The sequence below is a fragment of the Alosa sapidissima genome, chromosome 13, assembly GCF_018492685.1.
Source record: "Alosa sapidissima isolate fAloSap1 chromosome 13, fAloSap1.pri, whole genome shotgun sequence".
Taxonomy (NCBI): domain Eukaryota; kingdom Metazoa; phylum Chordata; class Actinopteri; order Clupeiformes; family Clupeidae; genus Alosa; species Alosa sapidissima.
In genome coordinates this window covers 26,468,485-26,482,516 of record NC_055969.1, presented here as the reverse complement: position 1 = coordinate 26,482,516, position 14,032 = coordinate 26,468,485, and the positions used below count along the sequence as shown (strand labels likewise).

The 14,032-nt window shown below is 45.7% G+C and overlaps 1 protein-coding gene across 4 annotated transcripts in view; it reads right to left on the bottom strand.

Annotated features, from left to right (window-relative positions):
• Positions 1-9,074, bottom strand: part of ppp2r2ab (protein phosphatase 2, regulatory subunit B, alpha b) — a 41,633-nt gene extending 32,559 nt beyond the window's left edge. For 2 of the 4 annotated variants that reach the window (XM_042058371.1, XM_042058372.1), the window contains exons 1-5: positions 8,784-9,072; positions 8,174-8,261; positions 6,334-6,411; positions 605-702; positions 1-125 (exon numbers count right to left, since the gene is read on the bottom strand). The exon at positions 1-125 is cut by the window's left edge and continues 38 nt beyond it. In XM_042058371.1, the coding sequence (XP_041914305.1) occupies positions 1-125; positions 605-702; positions 6,334-6,411; positions 8,174-8,207 (335 nt within the window). In that variant the 5' untranslated portion in view covers positions 8,208-8,261; positions 8,784-9,072. Of the gene's footprint in view, positions 126-604; positions 703-6,333; positions 6,412-8,173; positions 8,262-8,783 lie in introns of all 4 variants that reach the window. The other 2 variants (XM_042058373.1, XM_042058374.1) reach the window with 2 other exon arrangements.
• Between the last annotated feature and the right edge of the window lie 4,958 nt (positions 9,075-14,032).

Here is a 14,032-nt window from a genome sequence, read left to right as displayed (position 1 = left end):
GGCAGCCAGCGGATCTTGTTGATCTTCTCCTCGATCTCCAGGCTCTTCAGGTAATCAAACTCAGGCTCATGGCTCTGGAAGGTGCTGTAAACATTGTACTCACTACGGCACTGAGGCTGACTCTTCTGGGGAGAGAGGGAGAGAGAGAGGGAGAGAGAGAGAGAGAGAGAGAGAGAGAGAGAGAGAGAGAGAGAGAGAGAGAGAGAGAGAGAGAGAGGAATCAATAATATACTAAATCAATATTAATGTAAAGTTGATGTTATACCTGTAGCTTTGGCAACAAAGACTATTCATTCATGCCAGTGAAGAACCGTTTGATGTGAGAGAAATAGAGAGAAAGAGATAGTCCATTCTTATAAAATCATGGTTTTAGGTGCCTTATCGATGTTGTGAAAAAGAAGGAGGGATAGATGACAGATCAGAAAGAGAGAGAGAGATGGAGAGAGTAGGAAAGGAAATGAGACAACAACGCCCGTCTTGACTAATCTTGTACTCATACTAGTGTGTTTGTGTGTGTGTGTATATAGTGTGTAGTGTGTATATATATATAGTGTGTGTGTGCAGTGTGTGTATAGTGTGTGTGCAGTATGTGTGTGTGTATTACCTCTATGTCCTGCTGGAAGATGACCACTCGGCCTCCTTTGTCTCCCGTGGCAAGAAGCTCCCCCGAGTGGTTGAACTCCACAGTGGAGATGATGTCGGCTATAAACACACACACATACACGTAGGTTAGCATCAATGGGCTAAATAGTAGCGGACATGATCTGTACTAGAATCAGTTTCTCTCCTGTTCAGTCAGTGACAGCTGTGACACAGCTGTGACACACAGAACCAGTAGATGTCTGCTTTACACACACACACACACACACACACACGCAGAGCAGTGTAATACTCCCTCAACAGCAGAGAGGGGGAGTCTGGCTCAAGTCAAACAGTAATGCACTCAATAACAGCATCATCTATCTGTCTGTCTCCAACACACACACACACAACCTACTTTCCACTGGCCACAGCACAGTTTCTTCACATCAACCTAGATACTATTGCTTCTGGAAAACACACACTGTCTGTCGCTCTATTTGTCTCTCTCTCTCACACACACACACCTCTCTGTCTCTTACTTAACCCTTTGTTGGGCAGTGGAGCAGAAACACAATGCTGAAGAAAGGATGCAGTGGAGCCCCATTGTGCAGTAGTGACTGCCTATAGGGGCAGGGGTAGTCACCAGGGTCTTTGTGTGCATGTGTGTGGATATACATACAAACATGTGGGGATATGAGAGAGAGAGAGAGAGAGAGAGAGAGAGAGAGAGAGAGAGAGAGAGAGAGAGAGAGAGTGAGAGTGTGTGAGTGTGTTAAACGCAGGGCTGCACGATTATTTACGCAATCGCAATATGAACCAACGCAATTATCAGATCGCAAAAGCTACAAATAATCGTGCACAGTTCATTTTGTCACATTTCTGACTCATATTCATTTCTTCCTCATTAATTATGGCACTTCTGGTTGGTTGGTGTGCGTATCAATTCTGATTGGTGAGCTCCACAGTCCATCCCTGCCTACATCTGAAATATTGAACTGAGTCAATTCATTGACATTCAAATCATCATATCGCAATATCTGTCACAAAAATCGCAATAAGATATTTTCCCCAAATTGTGCAGCACTAGTTAAATGCTAGCGGAGAAGTTCACAACACGGATGCCTGATGCAGCAAACAGATGTTTACACTGCGGCCTAAAGGAGCGGAAACACAACTCGTATCTCAGACGTCAGTGCCTCCTCGAACACGATCACACACCAGCACCTCCTCTATCATCACATACCAGCACCTCCTCTATCATCACACACACACACACACACACACACACACCTCCTCCATCACACACACACACACCAACACCTCTATCATCACTCACACACACACACACACACACACACCAACACCACCTCTATCATACACACACACACAAACACCTCCTCCATCACACACACACACACCAACACCTCCTCCATCATCACACACCAGCACCTCCTCTATCACACACACACACACACACACCACCTCCTCCATCACACACACACCAGCACCTCCTCTATCATCACACACACACACACACCAACACCTCCTCCATCACACACACACACACACACCAACACCTCCTCTATCACACACACACACACACACCAACACCACCTCCATCATCACACACACACCAGCACCTCCTCTATCATCACACACACACACACCAACACCACCTCGATCATTACATACATACATACACACACACACACACACACACACACACACACCAGCACCTCCTCTATCATACACACACACCAGCACCTCCTCTATCTTCACACACACACACACACTTCCTCTATCATCACACACACACACACACCAACACCACCTCTATCATCACACACACACCAACACCTCCTCTATCACAGACACAGACACACACACCAACACCACCTCGATCATTACATACATACACACACACACACACACACCAACTCTATCACACACACACACACCAACACCACCTCCATCATCATCATCATCATCACACACACACACAATCATCACACACACACACACACACACACACACACACACACACCACCTCGATCATTACATACATACATACATACACACACACACACACACACACACACACACCAACACCTCCTCTATCACACACACACACCAGCACAGGGCATTTTTCGACCAACAGAGAACGCGTTCATGAACCGGTTCCATTCAGAATTCTTTGAACCTTCATTCTTTGACTGCATTTCCACCAGTTTTGAATGGAACCAAGGATGCGTCATCAATAGGGATGTGGTGATACGCTCTACTCGAGATTCAATACGATTCAAGATTTTTGGTTCATGATGCAATTCTCACGATTTGTTTAGTTGAATAAACTGCAGTCAGTGTTTCCCACAGGAATTATGTTAGTTAAGGTGTCTGACCAGGGGAGAGGGGCATATTGGGCAATGTAGCCTATGCAGCAATTAATCGTTCAGCCCTACTCAGCAGTCAACTTGAATGCAACAGTTTTGAACAAATTTGTGCAGAGTGCTAATAATGCTAACCGAAGTTTAGCAACAACAGTCCTTGGTTTCACAACATGTGCATCATACGATTGTTAGCCGATTCACGGTATATTGTTACATCCCTAGTCATGAGAGTTAATGATGTATGCAAAAACAGGACAGTGGTCCCTTAAAACGGCAGGAATTAGCTGTGTAAAATGCTGGTTAATAAATGGCAGGAATTAGCTGTATAAAATGCTGGTTGATGTTTGCAGTGTAGTGCTAGTTGACTAGTTTTGTTTACTGATGGCAACGGTCGATATGGAGGGAAAACTTAGCCTTCTCCCCTCTGAACGGTAGAATGACTTGCCCACTCCGATTTGCAGGAAAAAAACAAGCATTTTTGGTTCAAGCTCCGAACTAAAGTGGCACGTTCAAAACCGATTTTTGGTCGAAATGCTCGAAATGCTCTGAACGGTTCAAATGTTAGATCGCGAACGGGAACGAAACCCTCTCTGCTGGTAGAAAAGGGCTATCAGACATCAGCACCTCATCTAATTCCTCTACCTTAAACTGCTTTAATGTTTTTCTAAACTTTGTTGCACAATGTTTTGCATCGCCAATGGTTAAATGAGTCTAACATCCAATGGGGTCTCGTTACTAGTGTCTGTATGAGTGTCATTAGGCACATGAACCTCCATCTCACTCACACACTAGTGCCTGATAGACTGCCAGCTCTACCTCCTCTCTCTAATCTACCGCCAGCTAAGGTGTGTGTGTGTGTGTGTGTGTGTGTGTGGCCTAGGGGGTGGCTGCCAAATGTCATCCCAATGTTGCCCCATGCGGCGTGGACAGCTGTGACAGTCACCTACGGAAGCACCCCTACCAGTGGCCCTGCATCCTGACCCCCTGCTATCTTGCTAGCAAAGAACATCTCCTGCCAACACACTCCAGCCTACCGAACAAATCCTCATTTAGGCTTACCTGACTAGAACACCACAAAACATTTCACAACTTCAGGGACTACAGGTGGAAATCAGGCTTATACAAATGTCCGAATTTTAAAAATGGGTCTCCATTCAATTCATGGATTGGATTCTGAATTGAATTGTCTCCGCACCATCGGAAGTTGAATTTGAATTGGAATGACAGGAAGTGGAATTAAATTCATGGCAATCCAAAGCAATTCCACAGTCACACAACAGAAAGAATGCGTTGAATCTCATATACAGGTTACTTTGGAAATGTAATTTGTTACTGTTTTTTTTTTTTTTTTTTAAGTATATTTTTTTGGGGCTTTTTATGCCTTTAATTAGATAGGATAGTGGAGATTGACAGGAAGTGAGTGGGAGAGAGTGGGAGAGAGTCGGGGTGGGATCCGGAAAGGACCACGGGATCTACTGTGAGTTCATCAAAAATCAAATTTCAAACATTTTCACTGAACTGATCCTACATGCCTAAAAAATGGTGATTTTCTAATTCCAAACTTTTTCCAGGATTTGCGTGACCATAGGAACTCAACAACAATACCAGTCTCAGTTATTCTACCCTAGAGCCAATATCAACAGAGAACCAATCTACACCTACCAGAAAAAAGACTGCACCTATGATTCTTTAGAGAATGGCACTGTGACTTAGTTGGGTTGGAATGTACAAAGACAGACACACACACACACACACACACACACACACACACACACTGTGTGTTCAGATTCCTTGATAATACATGGGCAGAACTTATGTGCTGCATCACACACAGATCAGGTGTGCAATGGTGAAGCAATTCACAACAGACATCAAGAGTGTGTGCCAAGATTTGACTTCTTCCGCGAAACTAGGAGTGCCTAGTACAGACACTCCCCTAGTGCAACTGACACAAGGAGTGTGTCTATAGAGTCCCACCCATTTTCACTCACAACATTTCAACACTTTTCCATGACTTTTTGAGAAGAACCCTTAATGAAATGTTCATGAACTTTCAAAACTTACAGGTACAAAATTGCATCTCACACAGACATGGTCCAAGTAATGAATGAAAATTAAACAACAACCTTTTGAATTCCTTTTCTAGTAGGCTAATTAAGCCACAAGTGGAAATTGCATCACGTTCCAGGACACACATGAACAACAGAAAATCCTTGGAAAGTTACAAAACTTTTCAGTGAATCGTGTGGCTTTTTTCAGGTCTGGAAAAACGGATTTTAAAGATTCTAAGATTTATCCAAAATGTCCATGGAACATGGGAATCCTGTCTGTACATGGTGGCTCATATGGTGTGTGTGTGTACCAGATTAGCACATTTAGCAGGACTTCTTGTATGTCTGGTCTATCAGGAGCAAAACCTGCAGTGTGTGATGTGTTCTAGCATGGCAGCTCTAGCTGGAGAAGGACATTGGGAGTGTGTGACGGGCAGACTACACCAGCCATGAAACTAAAGTGTGTGTGTGTTTGTGTAACTGGCAGACTACACCAGCCATGGAACTGAAGTGTGTGTGAGTGTGTGTAATGGACAGACTACACCAGCCATGAAACTAAAGTGTGTGTGTTACGGGTAGGCTACACTAGGCATGGAACTGAAGTGTGTGTGTGTGTGTGTGTGTGTAACGGGCAGACAACACCAGCCATGGAACTGAAGTGTGTGTGTGTGTTACGGGCAGGCTACACTAGGCATGGAACTGAAGTGTGTGTGTGTGGTGTGTGTGTGTGTACGTAACGGGCAGGCTACACCAGCCATGAAACTAAAGTGTGTGTGAGTGTGTGTTTGTTACGGGCTACACTAGGCATGGAACTGAAGCGTGCCGTTCGCGGAGCGTATGCTGCAACAATTACAGAACTGGCTACACCAGATGTGATGGCAGCGCCTGCATTAGAAAAAATGAGACCATCTTTTACGCTTGGGGGACGACATGCTTCAGTTATGTGCCTGGTGGTGTAGCCGGCTTGTTAGGGTGACTGACAGCCAGGACTGGCAGGAGAAACACACAGGGAGGGAGTCCTGGTACGAATGGTCTGCCAGGAGGAAGTTGCAGAGAGTGCAGCATATTCTAGCATGGGTTCTCCAGGACACTGGGAGAACATGTTATGAATGTGTGTGTGTGTGTGTGTGTGTGTGTGTGGCTCTAGGACTAGGATGTTCTCCTGTGGTCTGTAGTGTTATTGAGATATGGGGAATGTAGACAGGAGCAGGAAACTAGGATGGCAGTACAAACAGGAAATCTGTGTTTCAATGTAGTTCCACTAGCAGTAGTGAGATATGGGGTGCGTGTGTGTGGCTCCCGGGCGTTCTTACCTTCAGCTACGTCGTCATCGATGGCTCCTTTCACCTGGGAGAAGCACCACTGCACGTCATTGCCCCCGCCTCCGGCTCCTGGAAACACAGCACAGGTGAGAACAGGTGTGGTCACTCGCACCTGCAGCTCCTGACACGACACGCAGTCAAAGCTACCCAACATCCAGCTTACAGCCCCAAACACACACACAGGGCCCACAACCCCAAACAAAACCACCCAACACAACGGCCGTCTAAATGCCCAGCCAAAACTCACTACACTTCAGACCTATACATCCAAACAGTCTTCTTCTCTCTCTCCCTCACACACACACACACACACTTCAGACCTAGAGCTCTGAACACACCCAAACCCTCTGAACAGTCTGTGGGTCAGAACACACACACACACCTTCCCAATCCCAGACCCACTGCTAGCGTCCCCAATGGCAGTGGCACCATGCCAAGGTGTGGGCAGCACTCGAGCACTGTGCCCAGCGCAGAGGACCGGAGAACAGAGACACACAACAGCTGGGTCCCTACATGCGGCTGTGTGAATCTCAGGAATGGAATGAGGTGATGCCACTAAGCATGGGCCTCCTGTCACACACACCCTCCCTCACATACAAAACACACACATACACTACCTCTCTTTATAACACACACATTCTCTCTCTCTCTCTCTCACTCTCTCTCACTCTCTCTCACACACACACACACACACACACACACACACACTAGGCGTTACTATCAAAGGTCCAACACAATGACCTGAGGGTCAGGGATCAGTACATGTGCCTACAACCAACAACAACCTGCCGAAAACAAACTCTCACTTTCACATTCAAACAGAATAGGCAACCGACCTCCTTGTCATAGTGCATCAAATATGTTTCGACGAGAGGTCTCCACAGGAAATAGGTGGAAACCTCGTAAATGGTTTAATAACCTGACATGGCGTCCTTTACACTTTATCTCGTATAATTTGGCAAGCCTTTTATGATCGGCCTCAGCCCAGGGCGGCCAACTGCGTAAGGAGATTTCCAAACACAGAAGGAAAAGGCTTTAGCTTGGACATGTGATCTCACAGAAAGCTCAGAAATAAACAAGTTCAGAATTATTCAGTCTGTGAAAAGCTGGTTATGACAATAAGATTTAGATCTAACCAGGCCAGAAGCTATACACCAAACACATTTTGAGGCCCCTAAGCTCCAATGAGATTCAGATCTAACTTAGCAGGCCAGATACATTTTGAGGCCCCTAGATTCAGACCTAACTTAGCAGGCCAAACACATTTTGAGGCCCCTAGGCTCCAATAAGATTCAGACCTAGCTTAGCAGGTCAGAAGCTATAGGACACCTCAAACACATTTGGAGGCCCCTAGGGTCCTTAGCACAGAGCCTTGGGCTGTCATGACAGACTATACAAATGAAGTGGCACAGCTTTGTAGAATGTGGACACAGTGTAGCTCAGCAACACATGACAGTGTCCTTTGGATAATGTTGGGGTTAGCGGTCATTTTACTGGTTTCTGTGGACAGCAAGGCAGTGGTAGTAAGTAAACTCTTCTCTCAATTGCTCTCCCATGTGCACGCATTGCGTGATCGCCATCTCTGTCTGAAAGGCAGAAGGATGTTTCCCCTTTATCAATCCTCCGAACATTTCTTCGCGTCACAACTTCCTGTCGCGCTCAATCCCCGTGGGACCTCAGACAACGTGCCTTGTCCCCAAAGTCCTCCCCTAAGCAGTCATATCATCATGACAAAGACATGGCCCATGGACACACTAGATGTTCACGGATCAAGCAGGCAACAAAAGCGAAGCCAGCGGTGGTCAGGACCACTTGTCGCTAGATAGCTCACCATCAACTTGGTAGCGATGTCTCCGTCTCCACATCTCCACAAACTCAGGACCATAAACTGAGTTTGGTGACTGATGTCAAGCACAAACCTACGAAGTGGGGACATCAAAGTTTGTCAATTGACTATCAAGAAGGGTTTGCAGCCAGCTAGCAGAATAGCTGATTTAGGCTACACAGTTATGGACCGTCACAATGCAAGAGGACGGTAATCATATAACATTACATACTGCTAACGGAGCTGCCAACATAGCAAACCCACCAACTTTTATTCATGTAGACGGAACGTCTGAATAATGTGTAAATAAGACCAAATTGCCGGTCGTGCTATTGCGTTGTCAGAGGTCCAACTCATCATTAGACGTGACACCATTCAGCTGAAGTGGGGAGGAAACGGAATGGTCTTGATACCACTGCGTTAGCTGGCGAGCTAGCAGAAATAGCCAGCTATACAGATCTCCCAAGTGCAATGATCCAAGATTCATGAGCAGTCGATGTGCCCGCAATGGAATCGTGATTTTGCTATCTAATTTGCATGAATTAACATATAACTTTATTTGCATGGGAAGCAAGTTATCAAGCTAATTTTACGTCTAGCCCGATTTTTCCATTACCTGCCATGGCGAGACAGGGAATCTCAGTCTCGATGTCGGACCCCGGTCTTGGTTCGTTTTGCCGGGTGCAGGTTTGCGAGACCTGTTCCTTCTGAAAGATGAGCCGGGATTGTGGAGCTGAAGCGCTTGGGTTTTCTTGCCTATTTCACTCTCTCTTTCCTCTCTGGCTGCCTCTCAAACTCATTCACACTCCCTCCCGAGGCAATCCTCCCACAGTCCTGTCCACATTCAAAATGGCGCAACCCCTCCCTGCAATCACGTCATCACCATTCGACTCTCTCCAGGAGAGGATGGCGGGGAGAGATGGGAGGGTGACCGGAAAAGGTGGGCGTAGGCCTACTGCACCGTTTCTCTTGTCAAACTCTAAAGGGAGATGTCTTTAACTATTTCTAATTTATTTTTTTCCAATCAAGAGGACAACAGAGAATGATCGCGTGAGGATGTTCAGTGCGTTCTTGTAGGCTATATGCAATGAAGGAATGAAACGCGGCAATGACGCGCTGTCAGTTGCTCCTCACTGTCTCGCTATCACTCTCGAATATTATGGTATAATAAATAAGTGTATCATTTTGGCGAAACATAAAACAAATAAACAAAACTATAGAAAAGTAGAATAGATAAAATAGTCTTTAAGTGTGTTTCTGTGGGCTATGCTTCTGCACCTCTGTTTAAACATACAGCACAACATTATCTTATTACTTAAAACAAGCCTCATTATTATATCAGTTTAATTAAAGAAAATTATCTGTGAGCATTGGTGTAACCAACTCCACAGTAAACTTCATTATCGGCAATGACAGCGCAATTTAGTTCCCCCGGACTTTGCTGACCTCTAGTGGTAATAATTGCAAATGCAAAAAAAAAAAAAAAACTCTCCTCTCTGAGGAGACCTACATAGTATGTTCGGGTCAAGTATGGCTAAATCCCAATGTCATCCCTATGCCCTAAGCCCTGAAACCTCACACACTTACTGTAACTGACATCAGTCGTAAGTGACCAAGTGTGTGAGGGTGTAAGGGTTCCAAAACACTAATACCAGGAATAGGACAGCACCTGTAACTTGTGACCGGTAACCTGCGATGCAGTTGTTTTTCAAGCTTCCAGACTCGCTTTGGGTGACCCTGTGTTTCACGTCGCTGTTTCAACGCTGTATTGTATGGGGTACTGTTTTTCTCAGTTGCTTTGGCGCATTTGTCAGATCAGCATTGAAATTTTCAAAACTGCTTTTTCAAACTCCATCATCTTATCATATCATATCATTAAAGGCACCCTTAACAGTCTTTTGACCTTGACATAACGTAACCAACATCATTTTGATGACTCGATCATAACCTCATAACATGAAGAACGGCACTTCTTTACCATTGTCTGAGTGGGTAGGCGATTACCAACCTAGCAACTTTCTAGTTTCGGGTAGGACACTACGCCCCCCGTCCCCCTCCAACCTGCAGCCTTCTTACAGCTTAGTTCAGGGTAGTGGTGTGAGATGCAGCCTTCTTAGAGCCTAATTCAGTGTAGCACTGAAAGATGCAGCCTTCTTAGGGGCAAATTCTCTTATGCACGTAAGTCTTGGAAAAGTGGAACTACAGTAAGTGCGTTTCAGTCACATTTGGGCGTTTCTCATGTATACAACTCTTGGCGCATTCTGCCACTGACTTAAGCACTTTTCCAGCTAAGCACATCTGAGGGCTATTTTAATGTCAAGTGCCACTACGGTGTTCGATGTCGGCAGTAGGCCTAGTTCTAAATACATAAACGTTAAACAGAATATTACAAATTAATATTACAGTATAAAAATTGGTGCTTAATATGCTGATACAGCATTCCCATTTCAGTGTCACAAGGTGGCATATTTCATTAGACATTATCCTATCTTATCAATGAGGCTACGGAACGATGAGCTGCATAGCTTTCTAATGCCTTTACGCATGGTGGAGTGCAACAGCATGACGGTCATTCATGTAACGAATTTTATGACAAAGAAGCCTTATTGGAGACATTTGTGTGATGCATGCACTTGTTGTTATCACTGGTAACAGCGCTTATTATATTAATAAATGCCTGTTAAAATGGTCAAAACAATGCTCCCAGAAATGGGGGGACGGCGCTCCCCGGAGCGTTTTTAAGACTGCAAGAGTGGGCCAAATGGATCCCTTCATTTTATTCATTCATTCAACCTTTATTTATTCACGAAGGGTCATTGAGGGAAGCTCTCATTTTCAATGAAGCCGAGATTACAGAAACAATGAAGTAACAAGATGTAAAAAGAGAGAGAGAAAAAAGTATAGGTCTAGGCCTATAAATAAAATAAAACAAAGTAAAATAAATAAATAATAGCATAACATACATTACATTATAGAGGAGGAAGGGGAAAAATACATAAAATGTACAATCCGAAGCGCTCCACACACAAGACATTGACACATAAAGACAAACAATGCTGGACGGAGCGGCGTAGTCGCCAGCGTACCCGTGACATCAAGACATAAACAAACAATTTACAAAATAACAAAAGACACAAAACAGGTGCCGTAATCACCAGCGTACCTGTGACATCACACCAAGACATACACAAATAAACAAACAGACAAATAGACAGAGACAGTAAAGCAAGCCTGTCTTTACAAAGACAGTAGGCTTACAGAACAAGACCAGACATAAAACAAACAGACTCAGCGCTCATGCAGACAAAGAAAAAGACAAACAAAAAACACTCAATAAGTCCACAGGCAGGTGATAGTGCTTCGCCAGCAGTTTAGTCCACAAGTCCCCTTTCGGCCCCGGTGAGCAGATCAGCCAGCAGATGAGGGGGCGGTGGCCGTGGCCGTGGGCGGCTCTCTCTTCTCTCTGGCATGGTGATTAAAAAGTCGCTTGCATGATGTTCCCGTACGTTGCTCTTGGACAGTCCAGTGGCGAAACGTAGGCCTGCAGCTAGATGGCAGAGGTGTGAAAGTTGGCAGGCGGTGGCAGACGGTGAGTTGAGTTCCCTTGGCAGACGATGTATAAATTCATACCAACAACTTCTCAAGGTGAAATCCTGACACAGCTTGTGCATTGACGTCTGTTGATGGTTGACGTTAGTGGATAGCTAATTAGTTAGCTAGCTAGCATCACTACGTCGACATCCAGACATCCCGTATCCTAGCAACCAAGGTCCGAAGGTTTGAAAGATTTCGCTTGGCAAGTAATCTGAATATTAGCTCCAAGGAGAACCAGATTAACACTATATTAAAATGTAGGGTCTGGGGACTCACCATTCGCAGTGCTCAGTCCGAGGCGCGGGATAATCGGTTGTCTTTCAAATTCATTATGCACGCAATAGGATAGCGCTGCAACTCATTGCCAACAGCAAAATCCATCTTCTTTGTTTTTAAGTAGCAGGGAATTCATGCCGAACCGTTGCAACTCTGCCATCAATCATTATGTTAAGCCTGCCTACCGAGTCTATACACGATGTGATTGGCCCTATCGTAGCTTAATTTTTCCAGCTCGCAAGCCAACGGAGAGTTGCTAGACTAGCCCGGGCAGCAAATTAAATTTGCTGCCGCTAGGGTGCGTCTAGATTTCTAGGCTAATTGAATGGGAGATGAGGAGGATGATGTTTTACGTGGATTGGCTTTCACACACGGAGCAAGGGGAACATACAGTGGTGTTTGTGAAGAAGGCTGGCCAGAGAACAGCGTTAAGGAACCTCCACTCAAAGCATACTGGGCAGAATGTGCATTTCTTACCGTTTATAAGGGACTCTTATTGAAGGGAACCAGGCTTGTAATCCCCTCAGCTATGATAAATGATGTTCTGGCCAGACTGCATGTAGGCCACCAGGGCATGGAGCGTGCAAGACAGTCAGTGTGCTGGCCTGGCCTGAGCCAGCAGCTGAATGAGCTGGTCCTCAGCTGCCGTGCATGCTGCAAAGAAAGGCAGAACAGCAAAGAGCCACTAATTCCGTCAAGCTATCCTGACAGACTGTAGCAGAAGCTGGGAGCTGATTTTTTCTTGCTGGGAAGCAAGACCTACTTGCTCATGGTAGATTGTGCATCCAGGTACGCGCAACTAGCATGCTAGCTCAGTTCGCCTTTGTTACACTTGTACGCCACGGCATGCCTGGGACACTGGCGACCGACAACGGGCCGCAGTTCTCAGGTATGGCTTTTGCAGCATTAGCAGGGTCGTATGGCTTCTGCCACATCACCAGTAGTCCAAAATCCCCACAGAGTAACGGTGAAGCTGAGCGGGCGGTCAAGACCATCAAGGAGTTTCTCAAAAAGGCAGCAGACCCCTATCCCGCTCTGCTGTCATACAGGGTCACGCCACTGCAGAACGGGTACAGCCCAGCCCAACTCTCGATGGGGAGGCGCCTTCGCACAACTGTCATTGCACCCGCAACCTCAATTATCTCCCACCAGGACACCTGGAACAGTGATCCATAGCCACACCACCCCGCGTTCCTACCTTGGATACACCTCATGGGACAATGAGACGCAATGGCCATCACCTGATTCCTATGAGCGATGCAATAGCTGACAACATCGGATGGCATTCCTGAGCAGACACCTGCAGAATCACCCATGCAGACTGCTCGTAATCTGCCATCTACTCCTAGAACGAGGTCTGGGAGAACTGTGGTGAAACCAACAAGGTTGGACTTGTAAAGACATAGGTTTAAGAAGAGAAAACACACACACACACACGTTCTAAAGTAATCTGTGTTGAAAAAAAAATGAAAATGGGAAAGAAAATTGGACCATGTCTTCTGGCCAATAGTGATGTACTGTCATTTAGTGAGACTCCAGTAGGAGTGTGCGCTAAGGCTTTTACCTCAGCTCAGTCTCATTTTTATCTGGGCCAGTATCATTGACTGATGAAACATCCATGAAGGCCTCTGTTCTGTTAAAAGGCCTTGGGGGTGAGTATGGAGCAGTCCCATTACACAAAGTACTTCTGAGATCCAACCAGTGGTTATGTCACAGTGGGGATGGTGCCATCCTTGACCATAGGTAATGTGGGTCTCCTAGTGGGGAATGACTTGGCCAGAGATTTGGTGAGCGTGCCTCCTATTGTCAGTTCAGTGCCTTGTGAGTCGCCGGAGATGCTGGCTCTGGAGAAGCAGTCTAAAGAGATCTTCCCAGCTTGTGTGGTTACCCGCTCTCAGTCTCAGAAGGGAATGGAAACAACACAAGGGGAGAGGGAAACAGTAGATTTATCTGGCACGTTCTTTGCTGCACTGGATGAACTCCCGGATGCTCAAC